The sequence below is a fragment of the Gymnoscopelus microlampas genome (genome assembly GCF_963454915.1).
Source record: "Gymnoscopelus microlampas genome assembly, chromosome: 11".
Taxonomy (NCBI): Eukaryota; Metazoa; Chordata; class Actinopteri; order Myctophiformes; family Myctophidae; genus Gymnoscopelus; species Gymnoscopelus microlampas.
In genome coordinates, this window is record NC_139948.1 from 31500900 (window position 1) to 31526830 (window position 25931).

The 25931-nt window shown below is 41.1% G+C and overlaps 2 protein-coding genes across 13 annotated transcripts in view; one reads left to right on the forward strand and one right to left on the reverse strand.

Annotated features, from left to right (window-relative positions):
* The first annotated feature begins 353 nt into the window (after positions 1–353).
* Positions 354–7038, forward strand: tmem98 (transmembrane protein 98). 2 transcript variants are annotated; one of them, XM_084071906.1, is made up of 7 exons: positions 354–433; positions 3335–3546; positions 4375–4506; positions 4703–4736; positions 4824–4939; positions 5060–5119; positions 5695–7038. In XM_084071906.1, exons 2-7 carry the CDS (start codon positions 3416–3418, stop codon positions 5894–5896), a joined length of 675 nt encoding a protein of 224 aa, XP_083928032.1. In that variant the 5' UTR covers positions 354–433; positions 3335–3415; the 3' UTR covers positions 5897–7038. The 2 variants fall into 2 exon arrangements, with proteins under 2 accessions (XP_083928032.1, XP_083928033.1); XM_084071907.1 differs by lacking the exon at positions 3335–3546.
* Positions 7039–7298: 260 nt separating this feature from the next.
* The window catches only part of svilc (supervillin c), a 35903-nt gene continuing 17270 nt past the window's right edge, over positions 7299–25931 (reverse strand). For 3 of the 11 annotated variants that reach the window (XM_084072273.1, XM_084072267.1, XM_084072270.1), the window contains 26 exons: positions 25273–25883; positions 24958–25093; positions 24028–24075; positions 23296–23358; positions 22550–22624; positions 21885–22020; positions 21485–21559; positions 21082–21114; positions 20689–20866; positions 20373–20539; positions 19891–20022; positions 19535–19671; positions 18552–18699; positions 17574–17719; positions 15624–15799; positions 15063–15207; positions 14591–14942; positions 14081–14226; positions 13438–13540; positions 13115–13322; positions 12773–12906; positions 12454–12609; positions 11095–11238; positions 9013–9125; positions 8392–8547; positions 7299–8125 (listed from right to left, as the gene is read on the reverse strand). In XM_084072273.1, the coding sequence (XP_083928399.1) occupies positions 8036–8125; positions 8392–8547; positions 9013–9125; positions 11095–11238; positions 12454–12609; positions 12773–12906; positions 13115–13322; positions 13438–13540; positions 14081–14226; positions 14591–14942; positions 15063–15207; positions 15624–15799; positions 17574–17719; positions 18552–18699; positions 19535–19671; positions 19891–20022; positions 20373–20539; positions 20689–20866; positions 21082–21114; positions 21485–21559; positions 21885–22020; positions 22550–22624; positions 23296–23358; positions 24028–24075; positions 24958–25093; positions 25273–25883 (4008 nt within the window). In that variant the 3' untranslated portion in view covers positions 7299–8035. The remainder of the gene's footprint in view (positions 8126–8391; positions 8548–9012; positions 9126–11094; positions 11239–12453; positions 12610–12772; positions 12907–13114; positions 13323–13437; positions 13541–14080; positions 14227–14590; positions 14943–15062; positions 15208–15623; positions 15800–17573; positions 17720–18551; positions 18700–19534; positions 19672–19890; positions 20023–20372; positions 20540–20688; positions 20867–21081; positions 21115–21484; positions 21560–21884; positions 22021–22549; positions 22625–23295; positions 23359–24027; positions 24076–24957; positions 25094–25272; positions 25884–25931) is intronic. The other 8 variants (XM_084072277.1, XM_084072276.1, XM_084072271.1 and 5 more) reach the window with 6 other exon arrangements.

Consider the following 25931-nt stretch of genomic DNA (forward strand, 5'->3'; position numbering starts at 1 on the left):
TTCTCGTATTCGTGTATTTGTTTTACTGGATAAGGTTATAAATAAGTTTAGGGTTACGTTTAGTTTTACTGAGGTTAAGTTCAGGAATAAAGTCAGGTTATTGCACCGTTGTACTGAGGTTAGGTTTGGTTTAGGCATAGTTTACTTAAGGAATACATACATTTAGGAATACCAGGTGGCGACCGTTCCGAGGTTGCCGGAATTTTACCCGGGGTGACTGTGTTTTGGGGCGAGCGTTTTGGTATTCCTCAGAACTTTGCCAGCAGGCTGCAAAGAAAAAGTTGATCATCAGTCATTCACTGACTGCTCAGCAGCCCACGTAATGTGTTATGCGCATTCCCGTTTCCCACTTGGAGAGGTCCGCGCCATCTCCGCTGCTGCCCTGAGGGGAAAGCTGCTTTGTCTCCACATACATAAAAAAAAATATGAATAGGTAAGTGATAACTATTTGATTCCTTCAGACGAACATATAATAGGTCTGTCACAAATATTACACAATTGTCTAATCGCAATTATTTCAGATAATCCAATTATTTTTGCATAATCGTCCATGTTGGAATATGTTCATATATTTTCAAAAACTTTTCAAAATAGTGGGAATAGCAATAATAGGTTATTTGTCATGTCTGACCTGTGCATACTTCAAAGCCTAAAAGCCAAACAGAAATGTAATTTGTATTAATATGTTCCAGTGTTCAACGACAAAATCGCAATTAAATCGTTAATTGCAATTATTAATCGCATCATGTAAAATGCCATAATCGTGACAGACGAACAGCTGGTATACTAATGTTAGGACAACGAGAAAAACCTTTGGAGTAAAACGTTTTGAAATAGTAGTAGGTAATGATTATCTAATGAGGCTACATATGTATAGCCTATATGATGTGATAGCCTAGAATTGCCAAATCCAGGTAACTTTACACTTTTCAACGTTTTAATTTTTCTGCGTGTAGCCTACTGGCGCGCGAAAAGAAAATAATGAATGAACAATGACTTATATGTGGCAGACAGTTGGCTCTTGGCTGTTTGTGTCTTTGGCTTTGTTTAGTTTTTCATTTTCTCCCCACTATATTGCATTAAATTGTTTCAGTCTACCTTCCAAATACCCATATAGCCTAAAACACAAAACGTAGGCCTACCTGCAATTCTACGTTATGGCCTAGTGCAGGGGTCTTCAACGTTTTTCAGGCCAATGACCCCTTAGCTGAGAGAGAGAGATGAAGCAGGGACCCCCCACTACATATTGGATTCATGTTAAAGAAAGTTTTCAGATATTTAATGACTTAAATCCTCACTTTGTGAACTTGACTTCTGGCTCGGTACTTGGTCTGCTCTTTTTTCCCTGTACACCAAACCTTCAGGGGAGTTCAAGTGGCTAATGTAAAAATACAAAAATAAAGTCCCTATCACAAAAAGATTTGGTGGACTCCGGCAGTTTCTTTGAGGATCCCCTAGGGGTCCCGGACCCCCTGTTGAAGACCCCTGGCCTAGTGGTTGCATGGCATACAGAATATTTATGTTCACTATATTCTCAGGTTGTAGGCCTATTCAATTAATACATCACTTTCTGAGAATCTAGTGTACTGCCGCTGAACATCAGGATTATATCAAATCTGAGTAGGCTACGCCCCCTTTAACCGAGCTAAAGAGGTCAATTAGGCAATTCATTTAGGCATCATTTTGATGCCTCTATTAGCCTATGAGTTTTTGTGTATCTCAAAACCCCTACAGTTTATTTTCGGATTAAGGTAGGCTAATTCTATATTACTTTAAGAAACATCTCTATCTGCCTTGGTCTCATTTAACTTGGGAACTCAGTGAAAATCTAGTGTAAGCATTCATGTAAATGAATAGCATTAATACAATTGAGTGGATTGATTGGGTTAGTTTATATCTCTGAAGCCTTGCTTGTAAAACTGCCTGGTCGTCTACTAAGAGCTGAGCACAACATAAATATATCTGTGTCGTGAATATATTAAAAGGGTGTTTATATACTTTTTGCTTTGTCAGATGGTTTGTGTTAATCAAATCTCCAGTGAAAAGGTCAGTAAAGCTGGAAAGACTAAAGAGAGAGAGCAGTGGTCGAAAAAGTATTCACATTTTTTAGATGTAAACGTTTTGAAAATTGGAAATACTCCAGTTAAGTAAAAAATACCTCATAATTGTACTTTAAGTACAGTATTTGAGTACATGTACTTAGTTTCTTTCCACCACCACTAAGAGAGAGAGAGAGAGAGAGAGAGAGAGAGAGAGAGAGCACCACACTGCCAGTGTAACACAAATTAAGCTGATTAAGGATTTACAGCATTCCACAGCAGAATCTCATATAATCATCCTGGCAAAAATGTTTATAGAGAATGTTGTAATTCTGCAATTTTGTTGCCCATGGTGGCTGTGCACATGGAACAACGTAAAGATAACGTCTCTAATTTATGCCACAGCTTAATTTTACTGTATCAGGAGATATCCCTTGCTAGCTAAGCTAAATATGGTTTCACCCAATTTATAATGTCAAAGGTTTACAGACATGCATACAAGGGCACTCAGGTGGGGCAGATGTAGTTAATGAGTAACTAACTAATCTGGGCAGAGGGCAGGTAGGCCTGACAGACACAACCAAAAGAGAAACGTGCAGTGGGGAAAAAAGAAACAAAATCCTGTACGGACTATACTTTTCTTGGACTTAACACATCTGAAGGGTAAGAGGTCAAGGTTCATCAAAGTATGTTTGTTCTTATGAGGGGTTGACTTAGTTGAGGGGTTGACTTAGTTAGTTGAAATGTGTGTTTCGTTCGGGAGCGGCCTATCACACTATGTCAAAACAAGATGTCTTCTCACAGTTATGTAAATGCTGGTGGTTGTAGAATAGACCAGACACAGCAGAGTTGATACAAGACAGAGTGTGATTGAGTAGCTGAATTTGAGGCAGACATTTCAAGATATATGGTATTAAAGTTGTTTAGCATAACTGTCCTGATTTATAAAATGGAGTTCTCAAGAGTAATTTTGTGCTCATTGTGAGCCAAGCCTCTTTCAAACACATTACTCATTGTATTGGTACAGCACAGTGCATGAAATACAAACAAAAGTCATGTTCACCTCATCTTGTGTTCATACTGTAGATAAAGATCTGAGTTTTGTGTATATTGTAGGTGTGACATTTTCAGTAACCCATCAACAACACTCAACAGTTCACACAGTGCATTCTCAGCTCGCAGGTCACAAGAGTGAAACTGTGAAAATGTGCAATGAAATACTGATTAAATACTTTAACTTAGAATGTCTATGGATCTGATCTTAAGGTGCCTCCCAATTATTCTCTCTTTAACAGATGAGCACCCATTCATAATTGAGTCTGGACGACTGGTCAATCGTGTTGCTGCCTGCAGCCATCGCGGGAGCGGGAGTCACCATGGAAACAGTGGTGATCGTGGCCATTGGGGTGCTGGCCACCATTTTCCTGGCCTCCTTCATTGCTCTGGTGGTGGTGTGCCGACATCGCTACTGCCACCCTCATGACCTACTCCACCACTTCGACTCCAAGTCAGTGCCTTTATCAATACACAGTCTCTTGCTCTCCACCAAATAGGAATCCTTTATCCATAATTAGTTATTCCCGCCATGCATCCCACTCATCTGTAGTCGATATATTCACTTATTGAGCGGAAATACAAAATTACATTGGATTTAAGTCGTCTCACAATACTTCCCCTCCTTGACTCAACCCATATCAACTCAAAGTTATTTGTATATTCCTTAAAGGGCAAGACCACTTTGGTAGAGGTTTGGGTTGTGTAGTTACCTTGCCTTGCCTTACCTTGCCATGATGTAACTCCAAAGGTGGACCGGATCCGGTCCGGGTTTTCTTCCTAATAAAAATGGCAAAATCAACAGGAAGTTAACATTTTTATTAAAAAGAAAAACAGTACTGGGTTTTGTGATGTTCTAATCTATATTGTCTGAATCAACTTGGTTTGCATTCGTTTTCATGAGAAAAGAGAGCCGTTACAGCATACAATGCAAGCCAATGAGGAGCATATTTTGAATTCTCAATTTCTAATCAATCGAGAAATTATTTTTTATTTCTTGTCCACCTTTGGAGTTACATCATGGCAAGGTAACTACACAACCCAAACCTCTACCAAAGTGGTCTTGCCCTTTAATCAAAACAGCACCCTCTGTCCATAGACCCTCAATCGGGCAAGGGAGAAACCAGCTTACAGGATGGTCAGGAATGGAATAAATGCCAAGTGGGCCATATTGAAATGCAAAATAAACAATGAACAAAACTATTAAATGTCCATGCTGCTCAAGTGACAGCGCTAGTAACAAATTATACAACATAGTATTATATATTCTTCTCTGCCACAGGCCCACCGTAGATCTGATCGGCGCCATGGAGACGCAGAGTGAGCCCTCAGAGTTGGAGCTGGATGATGTGGTCATCACTAACCCTCACATCGAGGCCATCCTGGAGAATGAGGACTGGATTGAGGACGCCTCGTAAGTCTGTAGCAATGTCTTAACTACCGTCTAATGCTGTGCTTGTTTGTCCAATCATACTGTACTTCCCTGACATGGTTTTGACCTAATATACAGTCAGATTCAAAATTCTAATTTTACAACTGCATTTGTTAAACCATGATAATCTAAATGCCGGCATCATCGATCCAAACCAATTTTGTACTTATTCCCACAGAGGTTTGGTGTCTCACTGTATCTCCATCTTAAAGGTAATGAGACTACTTGCTTGCTCTTTTAAACACATTCCCCTCCTTTATTACTATATATATTATTTAAATGTTAATGTCCACATACAGATATGCCACACTCTGACTGAAAAGTTGGTCGCCTTGACAATGGGTTCTGGGGCAAAGGTCAAAGCACCGGCCAGCCTCAGTGACATCATCACTGTGGCCAAACGCATCAGCCCGAGGTAACCTATCATCTTACTGTATACAATAAACCCTACCATAACTTCATATTGTCAAAACTGAGACATTGTAGCCTGGTGTGTTAAGTCTGATTCATGGCTTTGTTTCATGTTGTCTTGTAGGGTGGATGATGTTGTGAGATCTATGTACCCCCCTCTGGATCCAATCCTGTTGGATGCCAGGTAATAATATCTGTTTTTCCATCATTCAGAGAGGCTATTTTTCTGTGACTGAGAGTTTTCGTTAAAAGACTTATTAGCCTGCAGATTGATACTGCTGTCTGAAGGAACCGACAAGGAGTTAGCAGTGTGGCATGAGTTATGCACAGATGAATAACTCATGAGATAAATAGAAAGAGACAGTGATCTGAATGTTTGAGCTTTGTTGAGAAATGCTGATGCCCAGAGAATACTTCATATATTGTTTTCCGTTTCCATTGTTTTGAAATGATGCATAATCTTTTACAAGGTAAGTAAATGGAAATGACCAAGCAGCGTCGCCAGCATGTGTGTATGTATGTATGTATGCATGCATGCATATACAGTATATATGAAAATTATTTTCATTACTGACTGAAGATAATGGGTTTTCTTCTGGAACCAAATAATAAATGGCTCAGTTTCCTTAAAAAGTAAAAATAATAATAAGAAACTCAAAATGCATTTGCTTGGCTTTTTTGAGGCTGTTCTTTACTGGGCAAGCACTCTATGCTATACATTTCAACATCACTTACTTAAAATACTTTTGCTCTCTCCAGGGCCACCGCCCTCCTACTTTCTGTCAGCCACCTTGTGCTGGTAACCCGCAACGCCTGTCACATGTCTGGCAGTATGGACTGGATCGACCAATCACTGCATGCGGCTGAGGATCACATGGTGGTCCTGCGTGAGGCAGCCCTGGCTTCTGAACCAGAACGTTGTATACCTGTAATGGACATGCAGAGAGAACAGGCCATCTAAGGTTCTCGTACACACTGACAAACAGAGACATGAACACACACACACACACACACACCACATATCAGCATTTTACCCTCTATCCTCAAGCTGCTGCTCTTGTAAATTCTGTATGTAGATGATGTTCTTTGGAAACGTACTTTCCCAAGGAATAGACACATCGTCCAAACTTAGCCGAGTCCAAATTAATATGCACATGTTCAATCAATCTCCCAAAAGACTGAAGCACATTAGAAAAGACCTGGCAAACTAGCTTTCTGTTTCTAATCTGTCTAAACGTGTCCTAATTTACACTAATGGTTTTGGAAATGTAGCGTGTATACTTCTTTGTATTAAATCCTTTGTATTAGAAGCCATATACTGTACACATACATGCATACTGCACACAACCTTTAGCCCTTTACTTTTGCAGTGACTCTATGTTGATGTTACAGTGTCAGATAGCGGTGGCTTTGTGCCTAACCAGGGGTGTTTGAGAGGTTGTCTGAGGTGCTGCAGATGACTTGCCTCTTGATATTCTTGCTCCAGTGCCCCATCTCATCTCACAAATGGTGGATTTTAATCCGACCTCACCAGGACTTCACAGTCACATGGAGGCTTATTCAGCTAATCCATGCTGGGGAAAATAACACAAAGACGTCCAACCAAAAAGGCTACAACGTAGTGGACAGAATCAAGGCAACTATGACTTATTTACAGTGTGTGGGGCCACGGTATATTGTGTATGTTCACATTAGAAGATGCAATCACCACATTTATGTGCAGGGATATTTTTTAGGCATGAGTGATGCCTAATGTGTGTGTCTTTGTTAGGGATATAATATTAATTGGGGGCATGGCTATCTGCTTTCCCATGCATTGATAATACTGTACCCCTGGGGCCCTCCTAAAAAGTCAATACCCATTGCCATATTTAACACATCTATCCACACACAGTTCCAAAGCACAACATGTGCCCACACACAGTTTTAGACAAATCAACACTTCAGCACTTTGCATGGCATCAGATGCAAGGCGCTTCTTACTTCTGTAAAATGCACACAATTATATTATATTATGCTGTCAGGCACACTACATTAGGTGACAAATCAGGAGTTCATCTTGAATTGCAGCCATTTGAATTGCAGTTTGTTTTTTCTTGTAATTGAAATCTAAATCAAGCATTCAGTGAAGTTTGTTTGTAGCCCCTTGGCATGCACCGCTGTTTTGATGAAAATGACATTGATTGAAGAGGTAACACTTAGGACTTAGGAGTGGTTACTCCTAAGTGTGTACTACTAAGTGGTTACTCTTATATTTCATTGTTTACATTGTTTATTAGAAGTGATCGTTTTGTAAGCACTCCTTTGTTTTCTTATCCCTCTTCCCCACAGTATGTTACTGACATCCACCCTTTCCTCTTGCAGATCATTCTATTTTCTTTTCATTGATTTGTACAGATGAATTAAAGTTTCATAGGAAAACTTGATTTACTGGCTCCAATCTTTTTTGTTTATTTCAATAGTACTTCTGAATAAATCCATGTCTGGTAAGACATCCACACAATTATTCATCAGTTTTTGGGAATAAGAAAGTGGGTACAGTCCAGGGATTCAGATGGTAGACCTTCTGTTAAAAGATATAGGCAGTCTGGCCCTCTGAAACAATGAGAGCATTTGGCTGAGAACATAGTAAAGCCCTATTATACCATAATTAAATAAGACACACAGATACAACATGATAACAGCTAAGGATAATTTAAATTTTGTCATACAACAATCATACAAAAATGATGTGTTTTCAACTGGAAAAAGTTGAAGCCACGTCATTTTCGTTGTCAAGGGGGTCGTGTGACAGAATAAATTAGCCTCTACTGTGAAAACACTGTACACAATTTTCATCACTTAACAAGTAAGTACCATCTTTTAAAAATAGAAAATACAAAAAGAAAAACAGTAGCTCTTCAGGATAAGTTGACATAAATAAAATGAATTCTCTCTTTTTGTTACTTATTAAGCAGTTCATCATGAAATGATGCAAAGGCATGGTGGCATCCAGTGATCCCCTTTTCAATCGTGTCTTCTCATTTGAAGGGCCAATCCGAGTGGGGACTCAACCTCCCAATGTGCCCCTCTTCTTGCAGCTTTCACTTGTTCTTGCCATCTACGACAGCAGTCCTTTGGTTTTCTTGAGATCAGCTTGCTTCCAGCCTGGGAGAGAGTTGTACTCATCTCTCTTCATTTCCAAAATAGTCTGAAACGCAATTACATACATCATTTGTAGAAAAGCAAAACATTATGCAAGTCATTCATTTAAACATCCATGTTTTAGCAGCATGTTATATGATAATGTATCCAATGTCCAAAACTTTTCAGGAAATGGAAAAGTATAGTATAAAATAGGGCATATAAAAAGATGAAATATAGACTTTCTGCCTGATAGCAACAATATGAACTATCTGAATTAGCTATGTCTTCATGCTGCAGCCTTGTGGTTGACAGATGCAATTACAGTGCTACCTGGAAGTCTTCATCTGACAAGTAGATTTCCAGGCACTGGGGGTCCACCCCTTCAGGTAAGGGGCTTCGCAACAGCTCCTCCAGGAGGTACTGCGTCTTAGTAAGCTGGGTCAAGGCATCCTGCACCAAGGTCAGCTTGGCCCGCCCCACTTCCCCCTAGAACACAAATTGATGTACAATACACATGAAGACAGGGAGAGGAAAAGAGGAAAATATTTGCACGGTTGGGTGGAACCCTTTTACGTACAAAACCATTTGTTTTCAGGTAAAGGAAAAAATAACCTGGGTTGCAATAGATCAAATTAAGCTATTATTTAGACATAAGCTTTCATTCGTTTTGCCTTAGTTAGATATTTTATAGAACTCACAGACAGACTTAATCACTTCCAACCTGGAATAGCTTATTTTTTCAAAAATAGACAAGCTCACAACGTGTCACTACTTTTCTGATACTATAGTGCGACACTGTAAAATTACTGTGTATTCATTTATGAAGAATCATAATTAAGATGAAATATGGAGATCAGTGCTTCTGCCCAACAACGACAATATAGAGGTTAAGCCTGATGGCAGATGTCTAGAAACATGTTATGTACCTGCATTAGTGTGGATGGTTTATACCTGTGAATTGGGTTGAGGCCTCCTCTCCCAGTGGGGGAATACATTAGTAAAGGTCAGGGGCTCTGATCCCTCCAAGATGAGGTAGGCCTGAGGTGGACGCCTAGGGTTCATCTCTGGAGGAAAATAATAAACAGCTAATAAACAACATTTGTAAACACAATTTATCAATGACCAATTCTTTTTTTTACATTATTACTAATACTAAGCGATAGTGCCATTTCATGCTATAAGCAGACATTGCGCCGTTTCATGGTATAAGCGCCTATGATATAATCCAGGAGAGGGCAACTTTGATGATGGAGAGGGCCACAATATTTCCACACTCACTCCAGAGGGCCACATTCCATCACTGTCTCTCTGTATTTTAACTTTTTTCGCCATTCTATGTCACTCAAAAGTAGCAAGAATAGCTGAACTACAAGCTCAAAACGTGTAAGACGCGTTTTGAGCTTTTATTGAATAAGAATCCTGATTTGTTTTATTTTATTTCAAATACATTTAGTTATACTTCTGTTAACTTTATGAACTTAAATACAAACACATTGAACATAAAAAGACAATAGAATGTATACTAATACTACTCATTAAGATACTAATATAGACTGAAGTAATTAAAGCGGGTCATGTTTGCATGTTTGGAATTGCAACAGCTGAAATCAATAATATATCAGTATTCCGATATTAACCTGCGGGCTGCATTAAGTGAAGGTGGGGACCGCATGTGGCCCCCGGGCCGCCAGTTGCCCATGTATGCTATAATCTCTAGGGCACCTATACATTTTAATTTAACAGTGTTCAAGACATATGCATTTATTGTATACTCGAAAAAGATCCAAGACCTGATTTTCTATAGAAAAAAAACAGAAAAGGTGTGGAAGGCTCAGAAGTCTAAATATGTGTAAATATGTACGCCTGGGATTCGAACCCGGTCTCCCGCGTGGAAAGCCAGCATCTTAACCACTAAGCCAAAGGAATATTTCCATCACTTGGGGGAGATATTAGAGTTTCAGGCCATCAGGCTGAGGTAGTGAACCACTCTGTTACATATGTATGATGAAGGTGCTCATTGGTAGAGCAACCCAAAAGTTCAAGAAAAGACAAAAGTCCAAGGCACTCTCTTCTGGTAAAAGAAAAATAGAGACATGTGTATGTTAAAACAGAGCTTTGGAATTCAAAAACAGCCTTCTTCAAGGCATAACCCACAAGCAACATTTTCCCCTTTAGTAAAAATGCAGGATAATTGCAAACACCTTGCAAATTATGACCACTAGATGGCTATACAAGATATGTAAATATGTAAATGAAAGTAAGAAAACGATACATTACACACATATACTGTACATTATGAGGAAGAAAAGGACATATCAAGAAGGATTTATTTGTCACTTACTCATACAGGTACAAGCAGCTAAATGTTCCGCAGAGACTGATCACACTACATTATCATAAGATAATAATAAATAATACAAATAATTAATAGAATAGTAATAATACTGGATGTACAGAAGTAGAAAAAAGTTAAAGAATAAGCGATAGATAAGAATAGAAATCAAGTGGCCCCTGTCAGGATCCTCTGGTATGTAGCAGAGTAGAAAGATTTCAGGACTTTCTCCAAGACCTTGAATTTTCTCAGCTGCCTGAGGTCATACAAGCGTTGCTTCAGCCTCTGTGTGTATTCTCCAAATCAGGTCCTCAGTGCTGTGCACCCCAAGGTACTTTAAGCTGCCAACCCTCTCCACTGGTTCCCTGTTGTTCAGGAGGGGCATTATTTGCACTGAACATTCCGTAGAAAGCATTCAGATTGTTCGCCAGTGTACCATGAGCAGTGTCGGTTGAATAGCGGGATTCCGTGATTGTTCTTAATCTTAGTCCTTGCCACACACCTTGTTAAGTGCTCGGTTGGAACTGAAGTTCCACTTTTCCCAATAACGCTGCTTTGTGTCGTCTATTGCCTGTTTCATGTTAAAGGTGCAAGTGATATTGTATATAATATATATATATAATGTTTCCCTTTAAGTAGGGAGGCCTCAAACAAGATTTTTCACAGGGCCCCCAATAAGATAGCAACGGCCCTGCCCTCACCTTTGCAGTACTGGAGTACAGTTTGCATGGCACACTTCCTTGCATTATCCCAAAGACTGCAGGCTGAACCGCCACTCTCTGCTTCCTCAGGCTGACCTCTCTGCCACAGGTACACCTCAAGGCGGTTATCTAACAGGAACAAGGCTGCCGGGAGAGACAGAGGAGAATATTGAGTGAGCTTGAACGTCATTTGGAGCAGTGGTTCTAAACTTCTGTCCTGCATGGGATCACAGAGCTGTGGGCTAATGCCCACTTTCATTCTAGCCTTGTGATCGGGGACTAATTGAGACCCAGGAGACCTGGTGAAAGCAAGCAATTAGGAATGATAGAACACTAGAGGTAGTCCAAGTTGTCAGGACCCCTGACTGACAGGATAAAATAGAATAAGCTATATGGAGGATTAAGGTGGACAGTGGTGTAAACTAACTAAGTAGATTTACTCAAGTACTGTACTTAAGTATAATTTTACTTTAAGTTCCATTTGTCGATCATTTATACTTCTACTCTACTACATCTTAGAGGCATATATTGCACTCTTTACTACACTGCAATTATATGAAAACTTTACTTACTAGTTACTTCTCAGATTTTAAGTTATTATTACAAAACAATACATTAACCAATTAAGACCTATTTTATACCTCGGCTATTCAAAAATAGCGATCTGCAAGCTCACATGTTGAAGCATTGTGAGCTTGTAGATCGGCTATTTTCAAATTATAGATGTGCTTTTTTCAAACAATTCTGAAACATTTAAAAAAAATGTGAGTCTTTTGGTACTTCAAGTGTATTTTGATGCCAATACTTTTGTACTTTAACTCAGGTAGAATTTTTAATACAGGCCTTTTACTTGTAACAGAGTATTTCCACATTGTGGTATTGTAACTTTTACTTAAAGGCATTGTAGGGAACATTAAGCCTAAATTTAAAAAATATTTATATATATATTTTTTGCATTTTTTCCCCTCTATCAGCCACTATATAATGATGCTGGGGTGTTTTCCTGCACTGAAACACAGGCCTCTTTCTGAAAACCCTATTTTCCCTATTGTTGTTGTTGTTGTTATATTTGTCCGGTACGTAAGGAAGTCTATGGAAGTCTATGGAGGCATCACCCCCTGGTGGCCGGGAAACGAACTGCACAAACAATAACAATGAGGGAAAATAGGGTTTTCAGAAAGAGTACTGTGTTTCAAAACACCCCAGCATCATTATATAGTGGCTGATAGAGGGGAAAAAATGCAAAAAATATATATATAAATATTTTTTAAATTTAGGCTTAATGTTCCCTACAATGCCTTTAAGGAAATAGAGTATTGTGTGCTTTTATTTTTGTGTGAATGCTTGTCCGATGCTCACCTGGTTGTGGTACAGCGTACAGACTCTCCTGGACGAAGGGCATCGCCATGACAACCCCCGGCAAGCGGGTTGGGCTCTGAAGTTCCTCACCTTGGAAGACTCCGGACTGAACGCTTAGATGGAAGAGACGCGGAGTAAAGTTATATTTGCCTGGATCTGAGAAAAAACACAAATACACGGTAAAAGATGGAGTAAAATATACCCGTGATTGTTAATAATTTTATACGATGGCAGAAAAGGTCAGTTAAGTTAATCTGTCCTGTCAAATCCTGTTGTGTGAACTGCATTTGTATGGACAGCACAAAAGTGTTTTGTGTACCTTGTAACATGCAGTCATAGGCCTTTCTGTCTTGTTGTCCAAGAGCATTCCAGAACTCTGCGGGCTCAGAGCCTTCCTCCACCTCCTGCACCGTCACAGGACTGCCTGTGACGAGACCCAACTCTGGCAGGCATCTAAGACACACACATGCACATCCTTATACATCCACTGTAGATTCACACAGATGCCATTTCACATAACATTGTATATCCTAACATAGGATCAAGGTTTGTAATTTCGGTCCTGTCAAGCAGTAGTCAAATAACACAGACGTCGCACCAATCTCAAAGTGTTTATATTGTACATACGGTTGATTAAATGTCAATACAAACGTAGACTTACGTCTGAGTGAGCCGTTCCACTGCCCGTTTGCTGACCTCTCTGGAGCTTGAGTGGGCTTTGCATCCATGCCACAGGTACAGCACCCCCTGCTGGCAATTGAGCAGAATGACAGAGCCTCTAGAACGGAGACCAGCGCAACAACAGTCCACCTCCAACAGAGAGCCTTCCTCCGGAAGCTCTCCTCGCACAGAGAACAGACGCCATCCTGCTAGCGTGAGAGAGGTAGATTTGAATAACCAAACAATACATGATAAAAGGGTATGTGGGCTGGAGATACAGTTGACACACTTAACCAAACAGAATCTAGGGCTGTTCTGCCGTACCTGTTTTAGAGGAAGCATCCTCTCGTCTGCCCTTGTGAATGACCAGACCACCCTGGAAAAGCTGCAGGAAACACGGTGGTTCCTTACCCTGAGGTACCACCACCTCCACCAGCAACAACACAAAAGACCATAAACAACATGAATACTGCCAACAGATTAGTAGGCTAGAGCAAAGGGCTATATATGCTCCTTCCAACGTCTGAACTTTCCTTCGGAGTAGGAGGAGATAGAACTACAAATTGACGTCATTCCGAACTTCTAATGGTCCCAGAACTTTTTCTCAGAACGCCTGCACCCCCAGATATCCTGACTATCCGAACTACGGTAGTTTGGAAAGCCTGTCCGAATCGGAAGTTTTTTCTGAGGTTGGAAGGAGCATGGATTGGCCTCTTTAGTCTTCTTAATGGCTCATATAAATGAAGTTAAATGAGTTTCATTGCAAAGTGCAACCACTTCAGAAATTGATTGATGTTACTGATACCCCAACAATGAAAATCATTTACTAGATACCAACATTTTATTGAATATCTCTTTTCGACCAGTGACATCGTTTTCCTAATTATTGCCACATGGATTGCTGTAAATATCTCTAATAATCTAACAGCGTGTTTAAAATGGAAGCACTGTGGCTAACTTACTGTACCTGTCTTTCCTCACAGTTATTTGCAATGGACAGGAACGCAGCAGTGCCCCGCCCACTGACAGTGGAGTGACGACCCCGCCAGAGGAAGAGGACAGTTTTTCCTTTCTCAGGACCACTGTCCTGTACATCCGAGCTGCATAGCGTACCTACAGTACCACATAGACAAAGCACCTCGTTACCTACAGTACCAAGAACATCAATACCTACAGTGCCTCAGAGACAAACAACGTCATTACCTACAGTAATAACATCATTACCTACAGTACCAAGAACATCATTACCTATAGCACCTCAGAGACCGAAAACAGCATTACACTGAGTGGATGAGAACCCACTGGTCATTCACATTAAAGGTCAAAACTCTCTAGTGTGTGGGTAAGTATAGAACACGGATCTGACCATAATATGGTCAGATCCGTGTTCTATACTGGACTATATTCGTTCCTGTTGTTTACGTGTGTGTGTGTGTGTGCGTGTGCATGTGCGTGTGCGTGTGCGTGTGTGTCTCACCAGCAGAATCAATGTTGTACGTCCAGCGGATCACATAGGAGTCGCCCTCGTAGAGCTGCCCTCTGCTCTCTACAGGAACCTCGCTATCATCAAATTCCTGGACGTGCCACGTGTCTACAGCAACTGTTTTCAGCTCCATCTGATGTCCGTCGTCCAGTGTGACAACTCCGTGGCCCCGATGGACGTTGAGCCCATCCAGGGCACCATCAACCGAGCCGTCCCCTACCAGGCTCTGGCTTGACACCAGCGCTTTAGCATCACAAGGAGACAGACACTCTGACTGAGGAGGTGACACAGGAACAGAAGGCTGGTCTGGGGTGACTGGTGCTGAAAGGCTTTTCTGTGGAAATAACTGCAAAAAGAGAGAGAGAGAGAGGATTACTTCAGTAAATTATTTCAGTAAATTAAGATCCATCTCTGATATGATATAATACTATGTGTGAACTTTAAATCATCAAGTTCTCTGATAAACCTGCGTGTCCTCCATCACCGGAGTTGGTTCCTCTCTGGTTCCGCTCCTCCCTGGCCAGTCGAGGAACTTCTCTCTGAAAAGAGCAGTCTCATTGTTCTCTGAAATGCAGCCAAAAAGGGCCCAGCTTGGACGGCCCTCTCCCCGCCTTTAGGAGAAAACAAATCATATATGAAGACCTTCCCCTCATTAGTTTCACGTTATGTTTCAAAATATAATTATTTCTTTTGGGGAAATGTTGGATAAATCCCACAGAAACAAATATGAGGCATTGACAAATCTGAAGTTTCTAAAACGTTAAGCTAACTATCAGATTTTCTTTCCATGAAAAGCAAACAATTGAAGACCACTGAAATTCCTATTTTGTTACATTTTAAGGCCTTCATTTTGCCTTATATTGATGTAATACTCTTTCAGATGTAGCCCGTGGATATCCTGTTCTAGTCTAGCTTTACACCACTGCAGTCATATGCTAAAATATACAGCTGTTGTATTGCAGTAGCTCTGAACAGTACAGAAGTTTTTACAGAAAAAAAAACTGTGTACAGTATGTAGGCTACTTACAGCTGTATACTGGGGTTACATTGTGTGGGGTCCAGAGGGTTCACTCTACAGTTGCTGTAGTCATAGGCTCCGCCCCACACCTGCTGTGCCAACTGTAGACCAACTTTTTTGTTGCTAGGGGCAAGATCCTTTCCATGCCAAAGGTATACTTCACTGCCAAAGTCAAACACCAGAGCCTGGATGCATGAAAACACAACCAAAGAGACAGTTAGACGGTAAGACCTGAAAGAAACCATTAAGACCTGAGGCCGATTCTACAAATGCTTTCTAAATCAGTAGCTCTCAAACGCTTTTGTGCCAAGGACGCCCAAATTGATATATATTTGGCCGCAGACCCCCATCTGAAAATGGTGGGTGCCAGGGACTCCCAGAAGAGAAGATTTGTGTTAAAAACACAGATTTTTTTTTTTTTTTCAAATATAGCAGATGTACAAGCTCGCAGAGCGGCTGTGAGCTTGTATATCTGCTATTTTTTGAGAATTACTGTTCTAAACTGCTGTTCTAAATACTAAAGAGTTTTCTGAAAAACGTATGTTGCTATAAATAAATACATTCTAAAATGACACAGATGCTTTCCCCGTTTTAATGGGTTAAAGGGTAAGACCACTTTGGTAGAGGTTTGGATTGTGTAGTTACCTTGCCATGATGTAACTCCAAAGGTGGGCAAGAAATAAAAAATAATTGCTCCATTGATTAGAAATTGATCATTCAAAATATGCTCCTCATTGACTTACATTGTACGGTAAAACTGCTCTCAAAGTCACTCTTTTAGCACAAAAACGAACGCAAACAAAGTTGATTCAGACAATATATAACATCACCAAACCCAGTACTGTTTTTCTTTTTAAATAAAAATGTCAAATTCCTGTTGATTTTGCCATTTTTAATAAGTAGAAAACCCGGACTGGATCGGCGGAAAAAACAGTACTGGGTTTGGTGATGCTCTATATTGTCTGAATCAGCTACGTTTGGGTTCATTTATGTGCTAAAAGAGTGACTTTGAGAGCTGTTTTACCATACAATATAAGTCAATGAGGAGCATATTTTGAATTATCAATTTCTAATCAATGGAGCAATTATTTTTTATTTCTTGCCCACCTTTGGAGTTACATCATGGCACGGTAACTACACAACCCAAACCTCTACCAAAGTGGTCTTACCCTTTAAGGTCTTTACACACTTCTTGGGAGTGTATATTTAAATAATTCCCATTGCTTGTGTCATGAGCACTTGGTATATTTTTCACCGCAAATAAAAGCATCAACCTGTATGTATGAGGCATCACCAAATGAATGTTCCATGTGAAATATTCACAGGCACATTTTTGGACCTTTACACACAAATAGCTGAATGACAGTAGAAGGACAGGGACCTCTACAATATACGGTATCATCCAATATATTCATTACCAAAAAGCAAGTGCTCTACATCAGGGGTCTTCAACGTTTTCAGCCCAAGGACCCCCTAGCTGAGAGAAAGACGAAGCAGGGACCCCCTACATTGCATACAATTGTGTTGCAGATTAAACGTTTTCATAGGTTTCATAGATAGCTTCATTGACTATCATCAGTGCTGTGTAAATCAATATTTTTTGTTGATTGCAGACATTTAACCACTTAAACATTCAATAGTTGGTACTTGATTTGCTTCTTTTTCCCTCTACACCAAAACTCTTTGCCGAAAATAGCCGATCTACAAGCTCACAACGCCTCACGCTGCGAGGCGTTGTGAGCTTGTAGATCGGCTATTTTCGGCTAATGTTCATCAGAATAGAGATGCTAGGTTTCAAGTGGTTAATGTAAAAAAACAAATCCTATCACAAAGATTATGCGGACCCCCTGGAGTAACTCTGAGGACCCCCCTAGGGGTCCCGGACCCCCTGTTGAAGACCCCTGCTCTACATTGGTCTGCATACATAGTGTACTAGTTGAGAATCAGGAGGGGCCTCACCTCAGATGAACCCAATAGTGAGACACTGGGTATCGAAGCCCAGGCCTGTTCTTGGGGCACCAGTCTGTTCTCTACCAGCCTGTACACACAGTTTGACTCCACTACACCACTCTCATACAGTTCATCCTCCTCTGGCGGACCCGCACCTGCAGACATCAGCACACACTAAACCATTCATATACTGTACATCCCAAATATACGTGAAGAGACTTCTGACAACCTAATTATCAGTCCAATTCTGCTTATTGTCATCATATGGAACAGAGCCATATACAGCTAAATTAGCAGTGTCATCAAGGAAGTACAGTACAACATTTGCAATATAAAAACAAAAATGTGCAAATTATAAAAACAGGGATAGAATTAATACACAAAAATGTCTGACAAGCTAATCAGAAAGTGAAAGTCTTTTGGGCTTTAAGCCTAGTTCAGACCAAATATTTCCCACAATTTAAGACAAAACCATCTTAAGCCCAAGTTATACTCTGTCGTACGACAGTGTTGCGTGATGAAAATAGCTGATCTACAACCTCACAGCGTGTCACATCAGCAACGCATTGTGAGCTTGTAGTTCTGCTGTTTTCGGCATGCAACACAGTTGTACAATGGAGCATAGATTTAAAGGAGTAGTTCACCCAAAAAATTACTTATTTTCTATCAATTATACACCCCATGAAGCCTTGAATTCATGGAGATTTCTTAGTTTTTGTCGCAGTCCTAAGCCAATAATTTGATGACCAGCAGAGTCTCCTAACAAGAGTCTCCTACTGACAGATGACCCGGTCATCAAATTATTGGCTCAGGAATGCACAAAAACTTGTGATGGTGTGTAATTGATAGAAAATAAGTCATTTTTGGGGCGAACTACTCCTTTAAGCATCAGAATGCTGAATTACCACAATAGAACATAAAAGATGAATGCACTCCTAGGGAGAACTGGGAAGGTGGACTGTCAAACCACCTGGAGTGGAGTCTCACCTCTGTACTGTGTTCTTCCTCCCAGAAGGTCCCAGAAGTCTGCCGCCTGGCTTGAGTCTGAGTTCAGCCCCTCCTCCAGACGGAGGAGCTGTGAGGCCCGGCAGCCCAGATCGCTCTGGTTCTGAATGGACTTCGCCAGCTCTGAGGCCTGGAGAACAATGTGTTTGAATACACTATCACCACTCAAACACCTGTATGAGTATAACCAAAACTTTACACATGATGTACATGAAAACAATGAACTTTTTGTCAACAACACCGATATGAGATGTCTTTTATTGCATAACAGAACAACAAAGTTATTTTAATTATGTAAATGTTCAGCACTAAGCACTGTCACCGTCTTGAGTGCATTACACTCTCTGCTTTCTATTTGTGTGATTTACCGTGTTTATTATAAGTCACTCTGGATAAGAGCGTCTTCTGAATGCCTAAATTGTCACCAATATTTATCTAAGTTATTTAATATATTAATAAAAGTAACTATTCAGAATACTGAAATTATGCTTAATTCTATAACCTGTACATTTTATGTCCATTGTCTCCCTCTCTCAATGGAGATAATGTACCAAGATGGTGGATCTACAGTATGGCCATCTATGGCCTTCTGCTTTAAATACATTTATTGCCATTGTCAAACAGTACAGGTACTCAGGTCAACATTTCTCAATGTAAGAGTAGGGAGACCACCTCCATCCACTGCCGGTGTACTAGTCTAGTTATATTGTATTAACATACTGCTATTTTTGATTCAACTGTTGTTTTTAAATGTGCTCTATAAATAAAGTTTGATTGGATTGGATACAGATTTACCATACATTTGTCAAAATAACGTTTTATTAATTAAAAGTCCCGGATTGTAGCTTCATGGAGAGCTTGAGTATTTTACACTGGTATGGTACTGTAGTTAGCGAGCAATGGCTTATGCATACCATGTTAGCCTGACATTGCCGCTGTTCAGAGTCAAAGTGTCTTTGTGGTACCTTTTCTTTCTCTGGGCCGTTGGCAAACTCCCCGCTCCACAGGATGCAGTGGTCGGGAGTGACCAGCAGGAAGCAGTCACCACTGTTCAGCGACAGTGCTGAGGGCTTCACCAGCCGTACCTGCACATGTCGCCTACCTGTCACCACAGGAAACACACACAGAGATAAGACAAAAGGGATCCAGTACAATATATATGCACCATACACACACACACACACACACACACACACACACACACACACACACACACACACACACACACACACACACACACACACACACACACACAGTGTTAATTTAACTCTTAATTTAACCTAACCCTAACACACAAATGCTAACCCATCTCTTTTCTGACCTTTGAAGTGAATGAGCATGCGGCTGCTGAAGGGAGGGTGGGTGTTGTTATTAACTGCATCTGAGGATGTCTTGCTGTTGAAATCTTCTGTGCTGGCCCGCCGTGAGTCCGCCCCGGAGGGATTCTTACACTCTGGAGAGCGGATCAAACCCGAACAAAGACGGTAGAAGCAAAAGAAAAAGGGGAAAATGTCAGACCCGTCGATATTTAGGGTATGAGTGGTACGAATGGAGAGAAGGTGAAGATTACAGTTAAGGCCAGTCCACACCAACGCAACTCCTTGCAACAAAACCGTTTTAGAGACCGTTGCAGCAGTCTGGACTGACCAGTTGAGCCGGACTGGTGCCATTTGGGGATAGTGGTTGCAAGTAGTTGCAAAGAGTTGCAGTTGCAAGGAGTTGCAAATAGTTGCAAGAAATTGCATTGCTGTGGACCGTAAACACTGAAGGTTTTACTGTGTACTTGTAGATGTTTTGACTCACTGTTCTCCGCTTGTATCCTGCTGTTGTCTTCAGTAACTATCCTTTCGCCCATGTAGTCCTGTCTGATGTCCTCCCTGGCTGCCAGAGCCCGTAGAGGGTTCCTGGAACCTTGGGTCCTGCGGGACGGACGCACCGCCCGCCTGTGCTCTGCTACAGCTGAAGTCAGTCTGCAAACACAGGAGACGAGACACAGTGAGGTTTGTCAAAGTATAAACCATTAAAAACATGTGTTTTCATCACAGTTGGTTAATCAATGATATTATCTACATCATTACTACATAAATGTTGTAATGTCTGTGTGATTACACAGGCTCACATGGGCGTGGTGGTCTGACAGAGGACACTTAGATCCTGTTGTTGCTCAGCTGTAGCACCGTCCCCGGAGGAAGCAGGGACACAGGTCGAGGGAGGCGACTGTTCTCCATAGAAACAGCCAAATGGCTCCACTACAGTCACCACCTCCTTCAGCTCCTGTGGGGCATTGTGGGAAGCAGCTGGGGTTGGGGGGGGAAAAAGAGAGGATTATTTCTATTCAAGACTCAACAAGAGAAGCATACAATCAAAGCTAGATAAATGGTTGTCAACAATAATCACACATTACTTGTGTTGGCAACACAGCATAATCCCATAACTGTAAAAGCACACACACTACTGATCCTGTGTGTCTGCCTGGGAGAGTCATGTTTGTAGAACGTTTTTGAAATCATACCTTCCGCCTCCATCCCAGCCTGTTTGGCGATCCCTGTGAAGTGAACAACACAAAAACAGTTCAGAGATTAACCAGCAACTTACAAACAAAATAAGTCTGAATAAAGAGTAGATGCTATATGCAGTGCATTTAACCACTTAAAGGCTATATACTTTGTTGACCGGTATCCCTCAGGAGTCTGTACTTGCCCCTCCCATCGCCCAGTTTCCCCCCTACACCAGACCTCTTCACCAAAAATAGCCGATCCACAAGCTCACAATACATCACAACGTGGTACGTTGTAAGCTTGCAGATCTGCTATTTTCATTGAATATTCACATATTTTTGCTAAATGTTATACTCTTGGGGATGATGTGGTTAATATCTGTATTTGACTGTGTATATGCATTAACCCTACACTAACCTTCATGTGTACAAGCTGTTGCTCCAGGGGAAGGTCTGTTGTCATGAGAGTCAGCTGTCTCATCTCCGTCTGATTCTGGTGACAAACACACAAGACAAAGACATGAACAAGGAATCAGAAGACACACACAGAGAAGCAAAAAGAAAAAGAGAAAAAAAAGAGAACACTTACATTGGAAGCGATAAGCAACACAGAAAAATAAGAGAGAATAAGATTGAAGATTAACGAGTGACAACATAGACCTCTACTATTACAGTCCACGGTAAACAGGAGTTGAGTTCAGATATAGAAAGAGAGAATGAGTGTGGAAAAGTGAAAGAACATGGCAGGTAGCAGACAGACAAGACTGACAGACAGGCAAGCAGAAAAACAGAGAGTCGATAATAGACATAAATGTCACCTCTGTTGGCCATGTGTCCAGCCATGGTTAACCGGGTCACATCATTTGCTTCCCCTCTCTCCCTGGACCTTTCATGTTCCTCGGCATCCTGCTGAGCCACTGTCATCTGAGGCTGTTCTTCCTCAGCTGTCTTAGCCTGGACAACCACAAAAACAGATCAATTAGGACAGTGGTTCTCAACATGTGGGTCGGGACCCCCCAGGAAGGTCCCCACATGATTTTGGGGGGTCCCCAGATGACAGTAAAGTGACAATTTAAGGACTTTTAAGACCTTTTTAAAACCATTACTGCATCATAAATAATCAACAAACTATACAGTAATAACTGGTCAAACATTGGCCAAATTGTCAAATAATATAAGAGCAAACATTTTGCGAGGCGCTGTGAGCTTGTAGATCGTCTATTTTCACAATATTTATTTGTGGAACCGAGTCAAACTAAATGTAATGCCTCAACTCCTACAATTCCAAGTGCTTGTCAGGGGGGTCCCCAGTTCAGTTTTTATTTTTTTGGGGGGGAGGGGTGGGGGGGGGTCATGGACTGAAAACCACTGAATTAGGATGCTGGAGTACACTATCTAGTCTCTGCTGCACTGCTTCTTAGCGGGGTAAACCTCAGAATGTATGTGTGTACAGAAGAGGACATTTAGTGGATGGGAGGATGACCTTCTGTCTCCACTGAGGCTGAGACTGGCTCTGGGTAGGAGAAGAGACCTCCTGGGCCACGAAGGACATGTTAGTCTGAAGAGGGAGATAAAACATGATGGGACATTAACAGAGATAGAGTATAGCATTAGCATGAGTTAGGAGAATTAGTATGAGGAGAATTTGGAAGACAGTAAGAGAGAGTGATTAGGGCTGGGCAATAAATCCTCCAATATGATCTATATATTTTAATGGACAAAGAAAAATACATTCAAATATATCTTTCCATCAAGGGAACAAAATGATTTTTAAATTGTTACAATATTTGTATTTTCAGTGAATCATATAGTGTACGGTAAAATAATTCCTAACAATAATTTCATCTCTTATCTATCTGTTACATAAAAGATAGAGGCAGAATAACAAAGGAAGTTTATAGAATGTGTCATAGGTCATATTGCCCAGCTCTGTGTAGGATTATAACAGTCAACAACAACAAGAGGACAAAAAACACAAATGTTTCACTTAGAAAAGACAATTTTCAAACCACACACTTTTCAGATTACAATATAAGTGGAAAAATCAAGACTCATCTGTCAAAACTCACTCATCTGTCAAAACTCACAAACGCAGGGGCCTGTATGGCAAGACAAACTTTTTAAACTCTCCACCGCATACAAGACACTGCATACCAGATTCCATATTTAAATGCAGAAGGCACCATGCACGGACTGGCCCAAATATATGCACGGCACTCTCACATTTACCTGATTGAAACACATGATATACTGAGGTGTACTGCTAGAATAGACAGAGGCAAAGACAGGCTCCTGGGAAGTAAAAGGGAGAAGGGGATGAACCTCTTGCAAAGTACTCCTGAAAGGTTCACTTTTCTTGGAGTCTTGTTTTTTGACCATTAAAGGATAAGTTTGATGATTTTAGACACATATATATACATATATATATATACATACAGTATATATGTCCATGTATATACGTATGTACATACATACAGTACATACATACACACATACATACACACACACACACACACATACATACGTACATACATACATACATACATACATACATACATACATACATACATACATACATACATACATACATACATACATACATACATACATACATACATACATACAGTACATACAGTACATACATACATACATACATATATGTGTGTATAACACTGTATAACATACCTGTAATACTTGGACCCGCAGAGAATATTTACTACAGTCAGCTGTCATTAAAAATAGAGAGCTCCTGTTTCAGTTAACGCAGCTCCAGGCTGATAGATTAGCATTACAACGACCTTTAATCACTCTTACCCCGGTCAAATAAAGGCTGGGTATGTGATAAAGGTATAAAATCACCAAACTTACCCATTCATATTTAAACAGATATTTCTTTGTCGGTATTACCATACAGTATGGTGAGAATACAAATCTACAGCAGCAGTACTCATTGTGACTTACCCAGCACTGAGGGAGTACAGTGTCATCGTGAGAAAATTCATTGTCCTCCTACAGAGGGCAGTATTGGTAGCAGGTCGAAGAAGGGAAACAGAGATTATAAAGTGGTAAGGGGGAGGCCTGGCTTTATGTATAAAAATAAATAAACAAAATAAAACACAAGTATGAATAAACTTATACATAGTCTATTTGCAAGTTGAGGGTCATCAGGTTGATTACAACTAACCAACAGCCAATATGTATTAGCAAGTCATTCTGAGCCAGTCCATTTGATCCAAGTATTATCACCAACCAACCAAGCTGGACATATCTCTAAGTAACATAAGGCTGATCTCAAAACACTTAACACAAACCAACAGCAGTGCTCAGAGATGCTGCTCCTGTATATCTGATTTCAACTAGGATAGGAGGACAAATTAACTCAATAACCGCCAACACAGTCTCTCACGGATGAAAATATCACATACACATTGTTTTAGAATGTCATACTGTGGATATAACGTAATGGAGATTTTTTAGCCTACAGATATGTAGACCACACAGTAAAATCCTCAGGGTTAATTTATCCCTTTAAAATTTTGAGCGTGTACAACCCACTACTCACCCTAACCCTAACCAAATGGACCCATACATTTACACTGAGCTTTTTTTTTGTGCACCCTAGCACACAGTAGACCCTCTTCATCTCTCTCTCTCTCTCTCTCTCTCTCTCTCTCTCTCTCTCTCAGGCTAAGACCGGATTTAGCCTGCTGAGATTCTGACGGTACAAATTAATGACATTAAAGAGAAGCAGTGTTGAAACAAACTAGCAACTGCAAGAAAATGCGAGCTTAGTGTGAAATCCCTCCTACACGCCTGTAAAGTCCCATTCAATCCCTGGAGTTTTGTCACTGTGATTTAGACTTCCGCAGATGATAATTATGTGGGTCTTACCTTTTTAACATGGCTGTTCTCTACCTCCAGGGGTGAAGTATTGTGGTCTGTCAGGGTCACCTGAACATGTCTCATGGGTGTGTTATCATTCCTGCTTCGTGGCTCATCCTCTTTCTCATTGGACAGGTCAGACAGCCTTTATCGAAACAGTAGGGGAAATTATGAGCCTGAAAAATGACACCATTAACACTGACTCACATTATCCTTGACGACATGCAAGGCCACACAATCGCTCTTCTCTTTCCTTTCTCTCAGATGTCTCCTGTCACTGCTATAGGTGCTCAGACAGATGTGACTATTCAAGTATTCATTTACCTGTCCTTCCCTGCAGTGTCTAAGCTTTGCTCCACGGAGTAATCAGGCTGATCTTGCTGCCCAACCTGGTACGGCCTGGCGTCTGGCCTCTCCTCCTGAGGGGAGACCCGTTCAGCTGAGGGTCTTACTGGGGTACAGGCTATGGTTTCCCTCCTGGCACGACTTCTCTGCCTCCAGGGCGCAGCGGTCAGCATGCTCCCATCCACTCCTGGAGCATTGCGTCTCTCTCTCCGTGGAGGGGGACGTGGTGCAAGACACAATTCCTGTCTCTCCACCTCCTCCACCTTCTCCTGCATGGCTGTTGTGTCTCTCCAGCCTCTACCATTCTGCTCCTGGATGGGTGCCATATCCTGCAGGACACTGTCGTCTGCGCTCCGGTCGGGGTCCCCAGAGTGGCTCTTCTTGAGGATTCCTCTGATGCCTGGCTCTGACTCCCAGCGCTGCAGACCTTGGTGGGTGGAGGTGGGCTCACCAGGCCCAGGCCCCAACCCAGGTCTTGGCTGGGCAAAGCGCACCTCACTGGGTTTGAGGTTGACAGACAGGGCCTGCTGCCGGTCAGAGAGGTGAGGGGACAGTTGGAAAGCGGGAAGCTGAACAGGACCTTTCTGGAGCTGAACAGAGATATAGAGCAAGGAATATAGCAAAAGTCCAGTCAGTCA